The sequence below is a fragment of the Argopecten irradians genome, unplaced genomic scaffold (genome assembly GCF_041381155.1).
Source record: "Argopecten irradians isolate NY unplaced genomic scaffold, Ai_NY scaffold_0390, whole genome shotgun sequence".
Classification (NCBI taxonomy): Eukaryota; Metazoa; Mollusca; class Bivalvia; order Pectinida; family Pectinidae; genus Argopecten; species Argopecten irradians.
In genome coordinates this window covers 7523-29642 of record NW_027187857.1, presented here as the reverse complement: position 1 = coordinate 29642, position 22120 = coordinate 7523, and the positions used below count along the sequence as shown (strand labels likewise).

General features: G+C 38.2%; 2 protein-coding genes and 1 pseudogene across 2 annotated transcripts; all 3 read left to right on the top strand.

Annotated features, from left to right (window-relative positions):
* The first annotated feature begins 4119 nt into the window (after positions 1 to 4119).
* Positions 4120 to 9057, top strand: LOC138312614 (uncharacterized; annotated as a pseudogene).
* LOC138312612 (uncharacterized) lies at positions 7513 to 8253 on the top strand. Its single transcript, XM_069253420.1, has 2 exons — positions 7513 to 7774; positions 7874 to 8253. The coding sequence occupies exons 1-2, from the start codon at positions 7513 to 7515 to the stop codon at positions 8251 to 8253; spliced, it is 642 nt and encodes a 213-aa protein (XP_069109521.1).
* Positions 9058 to 14379: 5322 nt separating the features above from the next.
* LOC138312613 (cytochrome P450 4B1-like) lies at positions 14380 to 17089 on the top strand. Its single transcript, XM_069253421.1, has 5 exons — positions 14380 to 14642; positions 15085 to 15214; positions 15624 to 15902; positions 16167 to 16232; positions 16453 to 17089. Exons 1-5 carry the CDS (start codon positions 14567 to 14569, stop codon positions 16553 to 16555), a joined length of 654 nt encoding a protein of 217 aa, XP_069109522.1. The 5' UTR covers positions 14380 to 14566; the 3' UTR covers positions 16556 to 17089.
* The last annotated feature ends 5031 nt before the right edge of the window (positions 17090 to 22120 follow it).

The window sequence follows — 22120 nt, the reverse complement described above, 5'->3', positions numbered from 1 at the left end:
TAGAAGCCGGATGTATATTCTACCATAGGTACCTCCTCGACCGCACCCTTTTAAAGCGTGGTCCTTACTTCCTCCTGAATGGCAAGTGCTTTCTCTGGATCCCCCGATGGATGAAAGATGATAAACCTTGACGCAAATGGTGGATCTCGTGTGTGATTTCCTTCTAATGACTTTGGGAGGAAGACGAACAGCCGATCTGCTACAACAAGATGGTGACGAGGAAGATAGAGACCCTCCTAGGTGGGAAATTGTTTCCTAACCCGAAGACTCATCTGCGGGAGAAGGAGCAGTATCTGAGTCCTCCAGAAGAGACCTTTCGTATGGAACGATCAAGGAGGGGAAAATTAATCAGGAACTTTTCTTCCTGTCCCCTTGAGGATTTCTTACCCTTCCTTCTGTTGCCCTTGAAGCAAGGCTTGGACTTCGACCGCACAGTACACTTGGGAGCTGAAGATCTAGCCTTCTTCTTGGGTGGTGCTGACCCCTGCGAGGTAATGGCCTTCAATGTCTGAATTCTCTTCAAAACAAGACAGAAAGGACCGAGTCCTCATTCAAATCAGCGTGTCGCATGCGAAATCTTCGGTGTGGTTGATTTCATCGAAAACGGCTACTGGCTGCATAAAGTATATCCCGATATGCTCTGATTCTAGGCCAGAGGTCATGCGGTTTGGCTAACCCATGCGTGCGAGATGAAGAAGAATTCGTCTTCAAAAGAGTTTAAATATGAATGACCTTGACTGTTATTCCTTGTTGGATAAGAAAACGTCAAAATTGTCCAATAAAATATTCTAATTAAACATTTGGGAATCATAATAAACGAACTCCGCTCATTGGCAAGTAAAAAGCACGTAAACTTAAAGCTGACAATGCAAGTTGAAAAGCATGCATTTGAAACTAAATAAATATACATGTATATATATAATGAAATATTTTTGTCGAAAATTGTTTTTGAGATATCCCCTAGTTACATTGTATAACGGTGCTGTATCCAAGAAAGTGGCAGCCATTTTTCTTTTGCTCTGCTTAGTAACCACCACTGGCCACCCCTTATAAAAAAGCACGGGACTTGACACACGTGCATCATTCTAAACATACCTGGTCTAAGATACACATGCCGTGATATTGCAAATAACAATGTCAAACTGAAGATAAACACTGCACTCACAAGATTTCAATGAAGAAATACATAAATGTGTTGTCAGCTAGATCCCAAAATATGTATAATACGAACTAATAAAACACTTCAATATATACAAAATTTACACTTACATCGACACGTGTGTGTCCTTGGTAGTTGTCGCCCGTTTGGGACAGCTACGTCACGTGTATATATATAGCCAGTCGAGAGCATCGAGTACGATGATAATCAATTTGGATTTCTATTCACTTGTGTTGGAATTTTATTTTGTCAAGCATCTAAATGACAACTTAGAGGATTTGACATGTATTCTTGCTAAAATAAGCCCCACACAGATTTACAGGTAAGTGGGATTTTTACGTATAAGTAGGTGATACACAGTGGACAGCTGCTTGGTCTATATGTACATGACTGAGCGCAAGTGTGTTGATCCATGCGCTTTATTTAGGGGCCGGTAGGCGTGTTCTATCCAAGCAGAGTTAATACAAAATGGCGACTGCCCGTCCTTAGAAACGCAAAGGGTTATCTCAGAAACGATATTTGAAAAAAAAATTATTGTTTTAAAATCTCAAATGTATATTTTTTTAAACTTGCATCGTCAGCTTTAACATGGAATTTGCAAGCATGGGGTTAAAAGGAACTCAGGTCTGGTTCCGTGGATCCCAGGATTCGTCTGACGTGGCCGCGCACATTGTAAGAGGCACTGGAAAGAACCATCAGCAAGTTCTTGCGAAGATGGCTAGCAGTACCCCCAAGCTTCACGAGCGTTGGCCTGTACAGCTCATCAGCCAAACTACAGCTCCCAATTTCATCACTGGTTGAGGAGTTCAAGATGATTAAGGCAAGACAGGTGATGACTGTGAGGCACTCAAAAGACGATAACATCAGATTCGCGGGCATAGAGACGAGAACGGGGAGGAAAATGATCTGCAAGCAACGCAGTAGAGGCAGCTGAGAGCCGCCTGAGACATCAAGGTATCGTTGGTACAACGTGCGTATGATGCCAGGGACTGGGTACAAGTCATGTGCAGCGCTGGGGGACATCAAAAAAGCCGGCAAGAGGAAGATGGTACAGGACAACATCAGGAAAAGGGAGGAGGAAAACAGGAAGGCCAAAGTGGTGGATATTGGGTGCCAAGGGAGCATGGACGTGGTGGGGAACTAAAGACAGAAGACTGTCTTGATCGGACATCTGGCTTATGGAACCTTGCCGAATCCAGTTCCTGCTGAGGGTCAGTTTACGACCTGCTTCCCTCGCCTACTAACCTTCCATAGGTGGGGCTTGACTGAGACTCCAGACTGTCCATTGTGCAACCGACCAGGGAACCTTGCGCTTGTACTATCAGGATACAATGTCGCCCTTACGCAAGGACGCTACAGATGGCGCCATGACAAGGTGCTAAATGAACTGACTGACATCCTGGAGAGGGAGAGGATTAGAAGCGGAAGCCTTTAAGGGTTGTACATTCATCAACTTTGTACGAGGCGAGGGAGGGAGGACACACTTCTTCAACTGTTCACCAGGGGGTATCCTTGACGGCGCACAGAACTGGGAGATGAGGGTCGACCTAGACAGAAGACTGTATCCCCCGAAATCATCCAGACCAATCTGCGTCCAGATATCCTCATATGGTCAACGCAGGGAAAGAAAATGGTCACTGTGGAATTGACAGTTCCATGGGAAGAAAGATGTGAGGAGGCATTTGAGCGAAAGAAGGGGAAGTATGAAGAATTTGTAGGAGACATCGGGGCCCTAGAGTGGAGATATGATGCAGAGGATTACCTGCACATTCCCCATGAAGCATGTTTGCAGCACTGGGTGTGAAGGGCAGAGACAGAAAATCAGCAGTGGACCGACTGTCAAGAACAGCAGAGAAGTCGTCCAGCTGGCTGTGGTGGAGACGACAACACATGAGCTGGACACTATCCACAGACGGGCAGTGATTTGGCCAACCTTTGTCGACTCGCCATTTTGAGGACGTTCAAAGTCGAAACGTTCAAGGAGAGGTGGACCTGGCTGATGACGTCTGTGGAGCTGCAATCCAGGTATTGTATTTAGGTTATGACAAGCATCTAAATGACAACTTAGAGGATTTGACATGTATTCTTGCTAAAATTAGCCCTACACAGATTTACAGGTTAGTGTTTTTTTACGTATTAGTAGGTGATACACAGTGGACAACTGCTAGGTCTATATGTACATGATAGAGCGCAAGTGTGTCGATCCATGCGCTTTTATTTAGGGGCCGGTAGGCGTTTTCTATCCAAGCAGAGTTCAAACAAAATGGCGACTGCCCGTCCTTAGAAACGCAAAGGGTTGTCTCAGAAACGATATTTTAAAAAAAATTGTTTTAAATCTCAAATATATATTTTTTAACTTGCATCGTCAGCTTTAACATGGAATTTTCAAGCGTGGGGTTAAAAGGAACTCAGGTCTGGTTCCTATTTTTGGTATACATGTAATCTAAAACGGAACGGGGACCTCGTTTTTTGGCTCCGTTTAAGAAATCGATGATATATAGAATTTTACTGTGACTTTATGTTATTGAAGGTTCAGAAGACGATTCCTGTAAAAAAAACTAAAACACTGACATATCAGAAAAGGCCCCGCTCAATCTACATTACGATTAGAAAATGGAATATACAATTGAAGCTATCACTCGAAAAAGATTGATGACAGTATAGTACAAAAGGTCCAGAGAATTATCGGCGCCTACCAAAGTAGTATATATTTCTAACAATGGAAAAAGAGATCTTTTCTTTTTTTAAACTGTAAATATCAAAATACAAGATGGCTGCCTCTTGGCCATCTTGATGAATTTGCTTGAACGAGTTTTATGGCCCATCGACAACTGATGTCCTTCAGAGTCATTGTTTTAATAGTTTATAATAGATGTCTAACAAGATCCTAAGTGTGATGAAAAATGCTATCCGGATATGTCATTTTTGTCAAGAGTTTCGCCGTCAAGTAGTGACGCTTGTAATGTTAAGCTATATGTGAGTTAAGCGTTCTAGAGCCTAGGATTATTGTAAATAGATGGCGCTAATGTCGTTGCCCGGCAGTATATAAAGCCGCGGTTTTCAACGAGATTTTTCTTAGTGTTGGACGAGCTGCTGAAGTGAAAGCACCTAAGTAAATACAAGGTAAATATAGATGTGCCTGAACAAGGCTTGCCTATATACGTCAGTTGATAATAACTTACGGTAGAGTTGAGATCGGAGATTGACGTGCCTGAATAAGGCTTTCCTCCTCCGCGTTATATACTCTGGAGAGTAAGTTGTAAACTGAGCCTTGGGATTGCTCGTTGAATGATTACGTTTACATGAATCATTGAGAGTACTAGTGATTACTCTGTGAGTACTCGGTAATATGTAATGATTGTGTGTGAATCATTGCTGGAGTGATTACTCTGAGAGTGCTCGGTAAACGTGAGTGCTCAGTAGCAGTGAGTACTGTGAGTGCACGGTGATTTTGAGTACTCGGTAGCTCGGTAGTGTTAGGCCTTAGGGAAAGGTTCTTAATAGATAATATAACATTGATTTTATCGTAGTCTGGTTATATATGTACGAGTAGGGATTATCGAATCACCCGAGGTAGGGGAGACTACTCGCATAGGCTTATAGATAATTCAGTAGTTGTTGCTAATCATTTAATAATTATTCTGATCTGTATGATTTATGCTGTTTGTATATTTTGAAGTTAAGTTATCATGATCACTCAGAGGCACTGAGTGATCAGTAGGATTGATATTGTAAATCATAATATTTAGGGATAGATAGAATCACAGCTAGATCAGCTGTGTATTATTTGTATATATATTTGCACTGAGTAATTTGATAGGAACAGTACAATAATATAGACACTATAGATCGATCATCAGTTAATTGTGACTGGATCGGACCCGGTAAACGTCACATAATTTGGTGGCAGCGGTGGTGATCTTGTCTATATTTTTGTGCTGTTCGATTACTCAGTTTTAAATAAAATGTGATTTTAGATTTAACTGTTATATTATTGTGAATATGATTTCCGATGAGACATCTCGCACTCAGTTGAGAAATTCTGAGATGGATTTTGGTGAGGATAGTGGACAGGGATTTCACTCTACACCAAAACTACAGATGTCGAAGGGGAGCAGTCATTATAGAGATTCTGGTATAACATCTATGTATGCAGATGGCAGAACTTCTGAGGTAAAGGCAGATATTGCTGATTTATATAGCAGTATGAGCACGCCTGAAGATATTTCATCTCATGAGATTGATAGGGAGATAGAGAAAATGCAGGAACAGTTACGCCAACTAGATGTTCAGAATCAGAGCCTGCGAGAGTCTGCTAGTCAGCAAAGACTGAAGAAATCATCACACGAAGGAAATTTTGGAGTCCGAAGTAAAGGGGAGAGCACTCCTAAGGTGAGATTCTCGGAGAACACCCATTCCTCGCGATTTGATGATGATAGAGCAGACAATATCACTTATCGAGACAGAAATCAAAGAGGTACAGCTCGATTTATCGAGAAAAGAAGATGTATCAAGCTATTATTCCCCTCAGCGGAGGAGAACGAATCCAAAGTCGATCGCTGATTTGGATGATAGTGATTATGAGGACCAATCATTGAGTAGGAAACCCAATGTAAAGCATGTGTCAGTAAAAGCCTCTACATATGATGGCACGACACCATGGAGGGATTATTTGTCTCATTTTGAGACATGTGCTTGAATTAATCGCTGGTCAGAGTATGAGATGGGACTATATCTTGCTGTGAGTTTGAGAGGACAAGCTCAGGGTATACTTGGTGATTTACCTACCAGGAAGCAAGATCACTATTTCTCATTAGTGAGAGCTCTCGAACAAAGATTTGCCCCACCAAATCAAACTGAACTTTATCGAGTACAGTTGTTGGAAAGGAGGCAGAGGGCTAATGAAACACTTCCAGAGCTGGGTCAAGCTATTCGTAGGTTAGTTAATTTAACCTATCCAACTGTTGAAGGTGGAGTGAGAGAAACTTTGGCCAAGCAACAGTTTCTAGAATCACTAGCTGATTCGGATATGCGTATTCGCATTAAACAAGCGAGACCTGAGAACCTTACAGATGCGATTCATCTGGCTGTTGAGTTGGAGGCTTATAAGAAAGCAGAGAAACATGGAAATGATGGTCATGCCTATTTGAGGAATACAAGTACTGAGGGTACTGATGCCAACCATCCAGTAGAGACTGAGAAGTCTGGGAATGGAATCCATGTTGAGAAGTATCCAACAGAAGTTGGAAAAGATGCAAGGAGATATCAGCCAGTTACAATCGGGAGTGAAAAATCAGCCCGATCAGCAAAAACAAAGTGGGAAGGATTCGAACTTTGAGCGACGCTGTTTTAAGTGTCATGAAACAGGACATTTTCGTAGGGATTGTCCTCAGCTCAAAAAGAAATCGGATAAGAAATCAAATGGAGCTGCTAATCCAGTCAGGACTAGAACAAGAAGGCGCAGGAGTAAACAATCAGCCGGAATCGGAGTATCCTCTGCTGCTCAGGAGGCTGGACTGTATATCAATGCGGAAGTTCAGCATACCAATGTAAAGCTGTTGGTCGATACCGGAGCTACTGTGACAATCTTGTCACAAGAAGTGTATGAGAGAATTCCACAAGAGCGGAGACCAAAACTGAGAGAAGTTAAAAAGGATGTCTTGGCAGCTAATGGAAGTGAACTCAAAGTCCTTGGTCAGGGAGGTTTTATGATAAAACCTGAAGGCTGCAGGGATGTTTACTTTGAGGCAGTAGTTGCACAAATAAGCAATGAAGGAATCCTTGGCCTTGACTTCTTGAGATCAAGAAATGGTCTGATTGATCTGAAACGTGGATCGCTTGTTCTAGACGATATGCCTGTTGACACAAAGTACGAGGGAACACTTGGATGTTTTCGAGTTGTCGCTACTGAGAAGATAACCATTCCTGGTAAGAGCGAAATGATCATTACGGGACAATGTTAATTTTCCTGTGGGTAAACAGATGAAGGATGAATCACTTATTATAGAAGGCACCAACTCCTTTCTGAAGAATGATAAAGCTCTGGTAGCCCGATCCTTGGTGAGTAGCGAGACTACTGTTCCCGTGAGGCTCATGAACCTGCAGGAGGATCCACAAACCATTTACCCAGGAACCAATGTCGCTCATGCTAGTCCTGTATCGACTGTGATGGAGACAGTGCAATCCTCTAGTGATGCACCTACAGGAAAACTCAGAGAAGATTTGGATCTCAGTTTGAGAGCGCGTTGTTCCGGGAGATGTGTAAATTGCTACAGATCAACAAGACGCATACCACTCCCTACCATCCAAAATCAGATGGCATGGTTGAAAGATTCAACAAAACCCTCGTAACCATGCTGAGTGCGTTTGTGGATACCCATCAAACGGATTGGGACGAACACCTGCCATATGTGATGATGGCCTATCGCTCCACAGAGCATGAGACAACAGGAAGCTCTCCGAACGCCATGATGCTAGGAAGGGAAACGAGTACTCCATTAGACATACAGTATGAAATGCCTAGGAACATCAGAGCGATTCCCCAGAATCAGTGGGCTTGGCAATTGAAAGAGAAAATGGAAACTGCACATGAGTTAGTAAGGAAACACTCAAAAGGTGCGATGCTCCGACAGAAGCGTTATCATGACTAGAAGCTGTCTTGGACCAAATTTGAGTCCGGTGATTCTGTGTATGTCTTTTTCCCGAATATTCCAGCTGGCACCACGCACAAGTTAGCAAGTCGTTGGCGAGGACCATTCAGGGTACTTGCTAGATTGACAGATGTGACTTACAGAGTCTCATGTGGGTACAAGGGGAAACCTAAAGTAATCCATGCTGATAGAATGAGATTGAAACATCCTCAGGTATTGCGTGGTGAGAGCAAAGCAGAAGCTTTTGAGCGCAAGGATGTGCAAGTTCAAGTTGATGAGTCATGTTTTGAATCTAGTTTGCCTGAGAGTGATGAGCAAGAAAATGTCAGTGAATCAGAAAAGAAACTCATATGTGTTGAGAATGAGTGTGAATCTGACAGGGCAATCCCAAGGCGAACGCGACATAAACCGAAGTGGCATTCTGATTATACTTCGCGTTATTAAAATGTTAATGCTGTTAAGTAACTGAGGGCTCTTTCTTGTTACAGATATCCGAGATGGCGAAAACCAAGACAACCCCGGTAAAGAAATGCCCCATGTGTACATTTAGGACGGCAAACATCGACGATATGAAAGAACATATTCTGAAATGTGGAATTGAAACTATGGAGAAAAAGACCTTGTCCTGTCCCAAGTGCAGTTACAAAACTTTTAGACCTACTAATATGACCAGGCACCAGAAGCGCCATGATGCGACAGTAGATGTTCCGAAAGCTGCTGGAAAGAGTCTGAATACTGCATTATCTTCTAAGAACTCGCCGAAGGCTCAACCTTCTACTTCAGGCGCACTTAGCAAAGCTCACTCACCAGAGACCGATGTGGAGAGCTGGAAGGGACAAGACCCTGGTGATCTTCTCGGGGAAGTTTCAGATTCATCCGTTGTGCATGATGATTCATCCTCCGAGGATGACTGCCTCTTGGCAGGACGTGCAATAAGAAAACCTACGAGGCCGATTCCTGTCATGGCACCAAAGAGAAGGGTGGACCCTAAGGATCCGATCAATATGGTTCCGATGCCAGTTGTTTCGAAGAAGCTACGTAGTTCCATCCCTACACAGACCGATTTTGAAAGAGCGGATGCATCAACACAGACTGATCCCTATGAACCAGAGCTAAGGACAGCAGCCTGTGAAGCAGAAAAACTGTTTACGAAGACCACCAGATACTCGGACAAACGGCCGAGATGTCGAGCTGGTGGAGTATTGCGAATTCTTTGGGGCAGAGGCACTGGAAATAGGTACCTACTGATTACCCGCGACAAATTGATCGTTTTCTTTGTCACAACCACCAATAAATCCTTTATCTTTAATCTATTTTGTATCTTATAGTTATCTGTAATGGCCACGTGAGGACACGTGTTGCTCGGAGGGCGTGGGTAGTGTGATGAAATACGGTTGTATTACCATGCTATCCGGAATCGCTGTCTGCTCTATTTTTGTCTGTTAGTTTCGCCGTCAAGTAGACGCTTGTAATGTTAAGCTATATGTGAGTTAAGCGTTCTAGAGCCTAGGATTATTGTAAATAGATGGCGCTAAGTGTCGATGGCCCGACGGCAGGTACAGATAAAGCCCGCGGGTTTTCAACGAGATATTTTCTTAGTGATGGTCCGAGCTCGCTGAAGTCGAATTAGCACACATGTAAAGTACAATGTTAAATATAGATGTGCCGTTGAACAAGGCTTGCCATATATACGTCCACTTTGATAAAAATCTTACGGGTAGGAGTTTTGAGATCAGGAGATTGACCGTTGCCCTAGAATAAGAACAGGGAGGGAGGGGTCGGAAAGGCTTTCCTCCTCCGCGTTATATACACTGGAGAGAAAGTTGTAAAACTGAGCCTTGGGGATTTGCTCGTTGAAATGAATAACAGTTTAACAATAATACATTGAAATGTAGCTAGTGTAATGAACTCTTGTTGAGTACCCTGGGGTAATAAGTAATAATTAAAGTGTGTGGAAGTCATTGCTGGAGTGATTACACTCTGATAAGTGGCTGTCGGTAAACGTGAGTGCTCAGTAGCATAGCATGAGTAACTGTTGAGTGCACGGTGATTTTGTAGTACTCGGTAGCTCGGTAGTGTTAGGCCTTAGGGAAAGGTTCTTAATAGATAATATAACATCTGATTTTATCGTAGTCTGGTTATATATGTACGAGTAGGGATTATCGAATCACCCGAGGTAGGGTTGAGACTACTCGCATAGGCTTATAGATAATTCAGTAGTTGTGCTGCTAATCATTTAATAATTATTCTGATCTGTATGATTTATGCTGTTTGTATATTTTGAAGTTAACGTTATCATGATCACTCAGAGGCACTGAGTGATCAGTAGGAGATTGATATTGTAAATCATAATATTTAGGGATAGATAGAATCACAGCTAGATCAGCTGTGTATTATTTGTATATATTTGCACTGAGTAATTTGATAGGAACAGTACATAATATAGACACTATAGATCATCAGTTAATTGTGACTGGATCGGACCCGGTAAACGTCACATAAGGGAAATCTACCTATAAAATTTGAGACCGATCCAGTTGGTACTTTCTAAGATAAAAGGGTAACAATTTTCAACTATCAAAAATCCAAAATATATGCTTATCGGCCATCATGTTGACCAATTGGTCCCAAATTGCAGTATACAAAACATGGGCGCCGGGGTAACCTACAAATGAAATTTGAAACAGTTCCTTGTCTTTTGATAAATAGTGGTAGCAAAAAGCGAAACAGCCGGTCGGACAGGCGGACAGAAAACCATACAGACGGACGGACCGATCGACAGGCAGACGGACAACCTGATTACTAAAAGGCACCCGTATTGCGATGCGATCATAAGCATCAAAATATTCAGTCTTTAACAGCAATGTCTACGCCAGCATCGGCCTAAACGGAACTCAGGTCTGGTTCGTAGTCTATTCATTAAAAAATTCTTCAACGTAAATCGGAACAGGCAACAATTCTATTATGTACCAAGTACATTGACTGCTTTTATCTAAAATGATAGAAAATTTCCTTAAACATAACTCGAGTTTCCGTTTTACTTAAACGGAACTCGGAAATGGGAGTTGATCGAAAACTGAATTATAGTGGATTCATCACTAGTAACCCATGAAAAAAGACAACAGGCAACATTTCTCATATGTCTTAGACATATAGAATGATTTCATCTAAATAGATAGAAAATTTCCTTAAACGGAACTCGGAACTGGTTCCGAGTTCCGTTTTACTTAAACGGAACTCGGAAATGGGAGTTGATCGAAAACTGAATTAAAGTGGATTCATCACTAGTAACCCATGAAAAAGACAACAGGCAACATTTCTCATATGTCTTAGGCATATAGAATGATTTTGTCTAAAATAATAGAAAATTTCCTTAAACGGAACTCGGAACTGGTTCCGAGTTCCGTTTTACTTAAACGGAACTGGGAAATGGAAGTCGACCGAAAACTAAATTAAAGTGGATTTGCCACTAGTAACCCATGAAAAATGACAACTGGCAACATTATTCATATGTCTTAGGCATATTGAATGATTTTATCTAAAATGATAGAAAATTTCCTTAAACGGAACTCGGAACTGGTTCCGAGTTCCGTTTTACTTAAACGGAACGGGGAAATAAGAGTTTGATCGAAACCTAAATTAAAGTGGATTCCTCACTAGTAACCGACGAAAAAAGACAACAGGCAACATTGTTCATATGTCTTAGGCATATTGAATGATTTTATCTAAAATGATAGAAAATTTCCTTAAACGGAACTCGGAACTGGTTCCGAGTTCCGTTTTACTTAAACGGAACTGGGAAATGGAAGTCGATCGAAAACTAAATTAAAGTGAATTTGCCATTAGTAACCCAGTAAAAATGACAACAATCAACATTATTCATATGTCTTAGGCATATTGAATGATTTTATCTAAAAATGATATAAAATTTCCTTAAACGGAACTCGGAACTGGTTCCGAGTTCCGTTTTACTTAAACGGAACGGGGAAATAAGAGTTGATCGAAACCTAAATTAAAGTGGATTCCTCACTAGTAACCGACGAAAAAAGACAACAGGCAACATTGTTCATATGTCTTAGGCATATTGAATGGTTTTATCTAAACGGAATTTAACTAGTTCCGAGTTCCGTTTTACTTAAACGGAACTCGGAAATGGAAGTCGATCGAAAACTAAATTAAAGTGGATTTGCCACTAGTAACCCAGTAAAAATGACAACAATCAACATTATTCATATGTCTTAGGCATATTGAATGATTTTATCTAAAATGATAGAAAATTTCCTTAAACGGAACTGGGAGATAGGAGTTGATCGAAAACTGAATTAAAGTGGATTCATCATGATAACGTGAAAAAAGACAATGAACATTCTATATGTCTTAGGCATATAGAATGATTTTATCTAAAATAATAGAACTTAACGAACTGGAACGGAACTGTTCGAGTTCCGTTTTACTTAAACGGACTCGAAATGAAGTCGTCGAAACAAATTAAAGTGGATTTGCCACTATAACCCAGTAAAAATGACAACAACAACATTATTCATATGTTCTTAGGCATATAAAGATTTTATCTAAAATGATAGAAAATTTCCTTAAACGGAACTCGGAACTGGTTCGAGTTCCGTTTTACTTAAACGGAACTGGGATAGGAGTTGATCGAAAACTGAATTAAAGTGGATTCATCACTAGTAACCCGTGAAAAAAGACAACAGGCAACATTTCTCATATGTCTTAGGCATATAGAATGATTTTATCTAAAATAACAGAAAATTTCCTTAAACGGAACTCGGAACTGGTTCCGAGTTCCGTTTTACTTAAACGGAACTCGGAAATGGAAGTCGATCGAAAACTAAATTAAAGTGGATTTGCCACTAGTAACCCATGAAATATGACAACTGGCAACATTATTCATATGTCTTAGGCATATTGAATGATTTTATCTAAAATGATATAAAAATTTCCTTAAACGGAACTCGGAACTGGTTCCGAGTTCCGTTTTACTTAAACGGAACTGGGAAATGAAAGTCGATCGAAAACTAAATTAAAGTGGATTTGCCACTAGTAACCCATGAAAAATGACAACAGGCAACATTTTTCATATGTCTTAGGCATATTGAATGATTTTATCTAAAATGATAGAAAATTTCCTTAAACGGAACTCGGAACTGGTTCCGAGTTCCGTTTTACTTAAACGGAACTGGGAAATAAGAGTTGATCGAAACCTAAATTAAAGTGGATTCCTCACTAGTAACCAACGTAAAAAGACAACAGGCAACATTGTTCATTTGTCTTAGGCATATTGAATGATTTTATCTAAAATGATAGAAAATTTCCTTAAACGGAACTCGGAACTGGTTCCGAGTTCCGTTTTACTTAAACGGAACTGGGAAATGGAAGTCGATCGAAAACTAAATTAAAGTTGGTTTGCCACTAGTAACCCATGAAAAAAGACAACAGGCAAAATTATTCATATGTCTTAGGCATATTGAATGATTTTATCTAAAATAATAGAAAATTTCCTTAAACGGAACTCGGAACTGGTTCCGAGTTCCGTTTTAGGAGATAGGAGTTGATCGAAAACTGAATTAAAGTAGATTCATCACTAGTAACCCATGAAAAAAGACAACTGGCAACATTTCTCATATGTCTTAGGCATATAGAATGATTTTATCTAAATAAATAGAAAATGTCCTTAAACGGAACTCGGAACTGGTTCCGAGTTCCGTTTTACTTAAACGAAACTGGGAGATAGGAGTTGATAAAAAACTGAATTAAAGTAGATCCATCACTAGTAACCCATGAAAAAAGACAACTGGCAACATTTCTCATATGTCTTAGGCATATAGAATGATTTTATCTAAATAGATAGAAAATTTCCTTAAACGGAACTCGGAACTGGTTCCGAGTTCCGTTTTAATTAAACGGAATTCGGAAATGGGAGTTGATCGAAAACTAAATTAAAGAGGATTTACCAATATTAATCCATTAAAAAAGCCAACAGGCAACATTTCTAATATGTCCAAAGCACATTGACAACTTTTTTCTAAAAAGATAGAGAATTTCCTTAAACGGAACTCGGAACTGGTTCCGAGTTCCGTTTTACTTAAACGGAAATAGATGTTATTTGAAAACGTATTTAAACTAGCTCTATCACAAATTATCCATGAAAAAACACAACAGAAAACATTTGTAATATGTTTAAATTACATAAATTGAATTTTTTAAAATTTGTTTAAAAAAACAAAATCCTTAAACGGAACTCGGAACTGGTTCCGAGTTCCGTTTTACTTAAACGGAACTCGGAACTGGTTCCGAGTTCCGTTTAGCTTAAACGGAACTCGGAACTCGGAACTCGGAACCAACTTCAGCCTCCCGAAGGCAAAACAGTGAAATGACTCTCCACTGTTATCATATACAACGGAGTAAATCTCGCATATGTTTGGTGTTGTTACCTCATCTTATGCCATCGATAAATATTTTCTGATGTTATTAATGTTTTAAAGAAACCATTATGTTTAACTCCGGAATGGTAGTAGGCCTTTGATATAACCTTGGCCATACTATTATACGAAATTTATGAAAAGTCTTATTAAATTGCACAAATCTTGACAGTATTGTTGACAGAGTCACGTCCTTTTCAAACTTTAGTGTTGAGTTGTTGTTCTTCTATGTATTCACGATCAATTACTGAATAATTACCCAGGAAGCAGGAGGTGTTCCGGACAAGAAGTACAAAGATTTCCTGGACATTCTACTGATGGCTCGGGATGAGAACGGGAACGGACTGACCAGGGAGGAAATCCGGAATGAGGTTGACACGTTCCTGTTTGAAGGTGAAGTTTAACAAATATATCTAGCTGATCTTCAAACCTTATCAGGTTCCGCAAAAAAAAAAAAAAAAAAAAAAAAAGGGATCTTCAAGAATGTGTTGTCGTTCCACTGTATTTAGTTTTTCATTTCAGTTTCTCAATAGGGATCGCGATTACCGAGTTAAGATGTCTCCACAGATTACCACAACCCCTCCACCTGTTGGTCGCGAGTTCAAATCTCATGTTAGCAGTTGATAGGCAATGACCGCTGGTCGGTAGTTTTCCTCCGAGCACCCCGACTTCCCTTCATCCATAAACCTGGCTTGTCCTTAACTAACCATGGTTGTTAAAAGGACGTTAAACTAATCGATCCAAGATTCGTTTCGATCACTATGGGTGGTTTTATACTATTTTATGTTATATATTATATGGAATATATTATATATCATCATTATCATTGGTACAGGACACGACACAACGGCCAGCGCCATCTCGTGGATACTGTACTCCCTAGCAACACACCCAGAGCACCAGACCAAAGTCCAGGCGGAAATTGACAGTGTCCTGGAAGGTCGTGTGTCGGACCATCTTAAGTGGTCAGTTTCCCATAACTACCTAGCGAATTAATTACTGGTTTGTGTGCTTTTCTTCGACAGACAAACGAAATTCTACGATTTGACAGGAAAGACATACTAAACCTATACATTAACAGTCAAAACTCAATATTCCTAGTTCAAGGAGCTAAAAGAAAAAAAATGGAAACGGGGACCAAGAATTATTCGGACTATAGCTCGACGTAACCTTGACCTTATAACCATAGCTGTGACGTGATATAAAGTGACCCTTTTATTGATAAAGTCAATATGTTTGTTGTTTATAATGTATCATTTTCAATAATTATAATCCTACATTGGTCAGTACGTTGCCCCCACAGTGATGCAGGAGCCTGTAGACATAAATTTCCTTTCGTCATTCGTTCAATATTTGCCTTGTGTGTGTTTCTAGGGAGGACATGCCAAAGCTACAATATCTAACCATGTGTATCAAAGAAGGTATGCGGCTCCACAGTCCCGTCCCCTTCATACAGAGAGAAAGTACCCGCGAGTTCACTATTGACGGGAAAACCTTTCCACCCGGGACTTTTCTTTCCTGTGCTATCTACTCTGTCCACCAGAACCCCGCGGTATGGAACAACCCCCAGGAATTCATACCCGAGAGGTTCTCCAAAGAAAACGCCACAAAGATGGACTCGTTTGCCTTTATTCCCTTTGCTGCTGGCCCAAGGTTAGACTTGTACTGAGGTTATCGATGTGTCCATGAATGTTTTGTTGATTTTAACCACTTATTTGGCTAAGAAACGGGACTGTTTTCTTGATTTCATTATTATCAATTTATCTGTGTTGTCGGCACCCCCAGTTCCATTCATTAGACCCAGCATGTGTTGTTCCTGTTCATTTCATTCTCATCAGTTTGTCTGTTGGTAAACTGTGTGGATTTCTTGACTATCTATTTTCCTTGTGTTTATTTAATTGTTTGTTTTCGTCACAGGAACTGTATTGGACAGACGTTTGCAATGAATGAGGAGAAAGTCACTATCGCAAGGATACTGCACAAGTGAGGCTTCTGTAATACTATTTGGTAGTCTCTCCTCCATACATTTACTGTTTCAGATAATAGTACGGTTTTCATGTGTTTGAACGACTAGTGTAGTTATGCAAAGCATGTTTGGGAAACAGTATTTCTTTATAACAAACAAAACAAAAAATATATATATAGTATTCGAAAACTCATTTCAGACGCGTGTTATACTGTAAATTCTGTCTGTTATTTCCAGGTACACGTTTGAACTTGACCCGTCCGTTGAAGTGAAGAAACAACCTGCCGCTGTGATGAGGAGTAAGAATGGTATATACCTTAACGCCAAAGCTCGCTGCTGATTGGTCAACTAAGAATAGTAGAGAGGTGCCTTCACGCCAAAGCTCTCTTGTGATTGGTGAAACTAATTAAGCATATGTGACTTTCAAGAAAAGGCCAAGACTAACTGAAGTCACACATTGTGTTGACATTTTGCCACCAATTTGTTGCTATACAGTATATTTATGTATCAAATTGCCAATGATAATTATGGTCATTTCATATAATTGTATAAATTGGTGAAAATTAAATTATACCCGAGTGTAGATTCATTCAAAGTTTAAAAAAAATAACGTATAGAATGCATTTATCAGATTGATTGATCTCAATAAAACCTAATCTTCTCAGTGATTGGTTGCAACACGATTTGTAATGCTAGATTATCATGGATTGGTTCATAACATGTTAACTTGTCATCGGTCTCTGTTTTGTGTCAGCTTTTTTTCTGATAGGTACACGTCAGCATTGCTGGTGTCTAACGACATTGTGTTAGATATGCATGTACGTACGTGTATTTTATACATAGTAGATAAAGAATCCAGGCTTCATAGATAAAACGGCTTTATGTTGTAAATATCCCTACATCATAATAACGTAAAGATCAATATCCGCGGACAGGATCTGTACAACATTTCATTTGCTTAAATATCAGAATTTTATACGAACATAATTGGCATATATACTGGACATGTAATGCAATTGTATACTGGACAATGGAGAATATCTGCAAAAAGACTGTCTTGTTACATAGACTACAAAAAGACTGTCTTGTTACATAGACTACAAAAAGACAGTTTTGTTACATAGACTACAAAAAGACAGTTTTGTTACATAGACTACAAAAAGACTGTCTTGTTACATAGACTACAAAAAGACAATCTTGTTACATAGACTACAAAAAGACTGTCTTGTTACATAGACAACAAAAAGACTGTCTTGTTACTTAGACTACAAAAAGACAGTTTTGTTACATAGACTACAAAAAGACAGTTTTGTTACATAGACTGCAAAAAGACAATCTTGTTACATAGACTGCAAAAATACAGTTTTGTTACATAGACTACAAAAAGACTGTCTTGTTACATAGACTGCAAAAAGACAATCTTGTTACTTAGACTACAAAAAGACAGTTTTGTTACATAGACTGCAAAAAGACAATCTTGTTACATAGACTGCAAAAATACAGTTTTGTTACATAGACAACAAAAAGACTGTCTTGTTACATAGACTGCAAAAAGACAATCTTGTTACTTAGACTACAAAAAGACAGTTTTGTTACATAGATTGTAAAAAGACAATCTTGTTACATAGACTACAAAAAAACAGTTTTGTTACATAGACTGCAAAAAGACAATCTTGTCTTGTTACATAGACAACAAAAAGACTGTCTTGTTACATAGACTGCAAAAAGACAATCTTGTTACTTAGACTACAAAAAGACAGTTTTGTTACATAGACTGCAAAAAGACAATCTTGTTACTTAGACTACAAAAAGACAGTTTTGTTACATAGACTGCAAAAAGACAATCTTGTTACATAGACTGCAAAAATACAGTTTTGTTACATAGACAACAAAAAGACTGTCTTGTTACATAGACTGCAAAAAGACAATCTTGTTACTTAGACTGCAAAAATACAGTTTTGTTACATAGACTGCAAAAAGACTGTCTTGTTACATAGACTACAAAAAGACTGTCTCGTTACATAGACTACAAAAAGACTGTCTTGTTACATAGACTACAAAAAGACTGTCTCGTTACATAGACTACAAAAAGACTCTTTTGTTAAATAGACTGCAAAAAGACTGTCTTGATACATAGACAACAAAAAGACAATCTTGTTACATAGACTACAAAAAGACTGTCTTGTTACATAGACTACAAAAAGACTGTCTCGTTACATAGACTACAAAAAGACAATCTTGTTACATAGACTACAAAAAGACAGTTTTGTTACATAGACTGCAAAAAGACTGTTTTGTTACATAGACTGCAAAAAGACAGTTTTGTTACATAGACTACAAAAAGACAATCTTGTTACTTAGACTACAAAAAGACAGTTTTGTTACATAGACTGCAAAAAGACAGTTTTGTTACATAGACTACAAAAAGACTGTCTTGTTACATAGACTACAAAAAGACTGTCTCGTTACATAGACTACAAAAAGACTGTCTTGTTACATAGACTACAAAAAGACTGTCTTGTTACATAGACTGCAAAAAGACTGTCTCGTTACATAGACTACAAAAAGACAATCTTGTTACTTAGACTACAAAAAGACAGTTTTGTTACATAGACTGCAAAAAGACAGTTTTGTTACATAGACTACAAAAAGACTGTCTCGTTACATAGACTACAAAAAGACAATCTTGTTACTTAGACTACAAAAAGACAGTTTTGTTACATAGACTGCAAAAAGACTGTCTTGTTACATAGACTGCAAAAAGACTGTCTCGTTACATAGACTACAAAAAGACTGTCTCGTTACATAGACTACAAAAAGACTCTTTTGTTACATAGACTACAAAAAGACTGTCTCGTTACATAGACTACAAAAAGACAGTTTTGTTACATAGACTGCAAAAAGACTGTCTTGTTACATAGACTACAAAAAGACAATCTTGTTACATAGACTACAAAAAGACTGTCTTGTTACATAGACTGCAAAAAGACTGTCTTGTTACATAGACTACAAAAAGACTGTCTTGTTACATAGACTGCAAAAAGACTGTCTCGTTACATAGACTACAAAAAGACAATCTTGTTACTTAGACTACAAAAAGACAGTTTTGTTACATAGACTGCAAAAAGACAGTTTTGTTACATAGACTACAAAAAGACTGTCTCGTTACATAGACTACAAAAAGACAATCTTGTTACTTAGACTACAAAAAGATAGTTTTGTTACATAGACTGCAAAAAGACTGTCTTGTTACATAGACTACAAAAAGACAGTTTTGTTACATAGACTGCAAAAAGACTGTTTTGTTACATAGACTGCAAAAAGACTGTCTTGTTACATAGACTGCAAAAAGGCTGTCTTGTTACATAGACTACAAAAAGACTGTTTTGTTACATAGACTACAAAAAGACTGTCTTGTTACATAGACTACAAAAAGACTGTCTTGTTACATAGACTGCAAAAAGACTGTCTTGTTACATAGACAACAAAAAGACAATCTTGTTACATAGACTGCAAAAAGACTGTCTTGTTACATAGACTGCAAAAAGGCTGTCTTGTTACATAGACTACAAAAAGACTGTTTTGTTACATAGACTACAAAAAGACTGTCTTGTTACATAGACTACAAAAAGACTGTCTTGTTACATAGACTGCAAAAAGACTGTCTTGTTACATAGACACAAAAAGACTGTCTTGTTACATAGACTACAAAAAGACTGTCTTGTTACATAGACTACAAAAAGACTGTCTTGTTACATAGACTACAAAAAGACAGTGTCTTGTTACATAGACTGCAAAAAGACTGTTTTGTTACATAGACTACAAAAAGACTGTCTTGTTTCATAGACTACAAAAGACTGTTTTGTTACATAGACTGCAAAAAATGTCTCGTTACATAGACTACAAAAAGACTGTTTTTTTACATAGACTGCAAAAAGACTGTTTTGTTACATAGACTACAAAATGACTGTCTTTGTTTCTTAGACTACAAAAAGACTGTTTTGTTACATAGACTGCAAAAAAAATGTCTTGTTAAATAGACTGCAAAAAGACTGTCTTTTTACATCGACTGCAAAAAGACTGTTTTGTCACATAGACTACGAAAAGACTGTTTTGTTACATAGACTGCAAAAAGACAGTTTTGTTACATCGACTGCAAAAAGACTGTTTTGTTACATAGACTGCAAAAAGACAGTTTTGTTACATAGACTACAAAAAGACTGTCTTGTTACATAGACTGCAAAAAGACTGTCTTGTTACATAGACTACAAAAAGACAGTTTTGTTACATAGACTACAAAAAGACTGTTTTGTTACATAGACTGCAAAAAGACTGTTTTGTTACATAGACTACAAAAAGACTGTTTTGTTACATAGACTGCAAAAAGACTGTTTTGTTACATAGACTACAAAAAGACTGTCTCGTTACATAGACTACAAAAAGACTGTCTTGTTACTTAGACTACAAAAAGACTGTTTTGTTACATAGACTGCAAAAAGACTGTTTTGTTACATAGACCGCAAAAAGACAGTTTTGTTACATAGACTACAAAAAGACAGTTTTGTTACATAGACTGCAAAAAGACTGTCTTGTTACATAGACTACAAAAAGACTGTCTCGTTACATAGACTACAAAAAGACTGTCTTGTTACTTAGACTAACAAAAAGACTGTTTTGTTACATAGACTGCAAAAAGACTGTTTTGTTACATAGACCGCAAAAAGACAGTTTTGTTACATAGACTACAAAAAGACAGTTTTGTTACATAGACTACAAAAAGACTGTCTTGTTACTTAGACTACAAAAAGACTGTTTTGTTACATAGACTGCAAAAAGACTGTTTTGTTACATAGACCGCAAAAAGACTGTCTTGTTACATAGACTGCAAAAAGACTGTCTTGTTATATAGACTACAAAAAGACAGTTTTGTTACATAGACTACAAAAAGACAGTTTTGTTACATAGACTACAAAAAGACAGTTTTGTTACATAGACTACAAAAAGACTGTCTTGTTACTTAGACTACAAAAAGACAGTTTTGTTACATAGACTACAAAAAGACAGTTTTGTTACATAGACTACAAAAAGATAGTTTTGTTACATAGACTACAAAAAGACAGTTTTGTTACATAGACTACAAAAAGACAGTTTTGTTACATAGACTACAAAAAGACAGTTTTGTTACATAGACAACAAAAAGACTGTCTTGTTACATAGACTACAAAAAGACAGTTTTGTTACATAGACTGCAAAAAGACAATCTTGTTACATAGACTACAAAAAGACTGTCTTGTGACATAGACTACAAAAAGACAGTTTTGTTACATAGACTGCAAAAAGACTGTTTTGTTACATAGACTACAAAAAGATAGTTTTGTTACATAGACTACAAAAAGACAGTTTTGTTACATAGACTACAAAAAGATAGTTTTGTTACATAGACTACAAAAAGACAGTTTTGTTACATAGACAACAAAAAGACTGTCTTGTTACATAGACTACAAAAAGACAGTTTTGTTACATAGACTGCAAAAAGACAATCTTGTTACATAGACTACAAAAAGACTGTCTTGTTACATAGACTGCATAAAGGCTGTCTTGTTACATAGACTGCAAAAAGACTGTCTTGTTTCTTAGACTACATAAAGACTGTCTTGTTACATCGACTGCAAAAAGACTGTTTTGTTACATAGACTGCAAAAAATTGTCTTTTTAAATAGACTGCAAAAAGACTGTCTTGTTACATCGACTGCAAAAAGACTGTTTTGTCACATAGACTACAAAAAGACTGTTTTGTTACATAGACTGCAAAAAGACAGTTTTGTTACATCGACAGCAAAAAGACTGTTTTGTTACAATGACTGCAAAAAGACAGTTTTGTTACATAGACTACAAAAAGACTGTC

What these genes read in the sequence shown, in the direction of transcription:
- LOC138312613 (XM_069253421.1), top strand. Translation starts at nt 14,567, where the DNA reads ATGGCTCGGGATGAGAACGGGAACGGACTGACCAGGGAGGAAATCCGG. An exon ending in TGACACGTTCCTGTTTGAAG is followed by an intron (nt 14,643 to 15,084) that starts GTGAAGTTTAAC and finishes TCATTGGTACAG; the next exon opens with GACACGACACAACGGCCAGC. An exon ending in ATCGCAAGGATACTGCACAA is followed by an intron (nt 16,233 to 16,452) that starts GTGAGGCTTCTG and finishes TGTTATTTCCAG; the next exon opens with GTACACGTTTGAACTTGACC.
- LOC138312612 (XM_069253420.1), top strand. Translation starts at nt 7,513, where the DNA reads ATGCTGAGTGCGTTTGTGGATACCCATCAAACGGATTGGGACGAACAC. An exon ending in AGTAAGGAAACACTCAAAAG is followed by an intron (nt 7,775 to 7,873) that starts GTGCGATGCTCC and finishes CGAATATTCCAG; the next exon opens with CTGGCACCACGCACAAGTTA.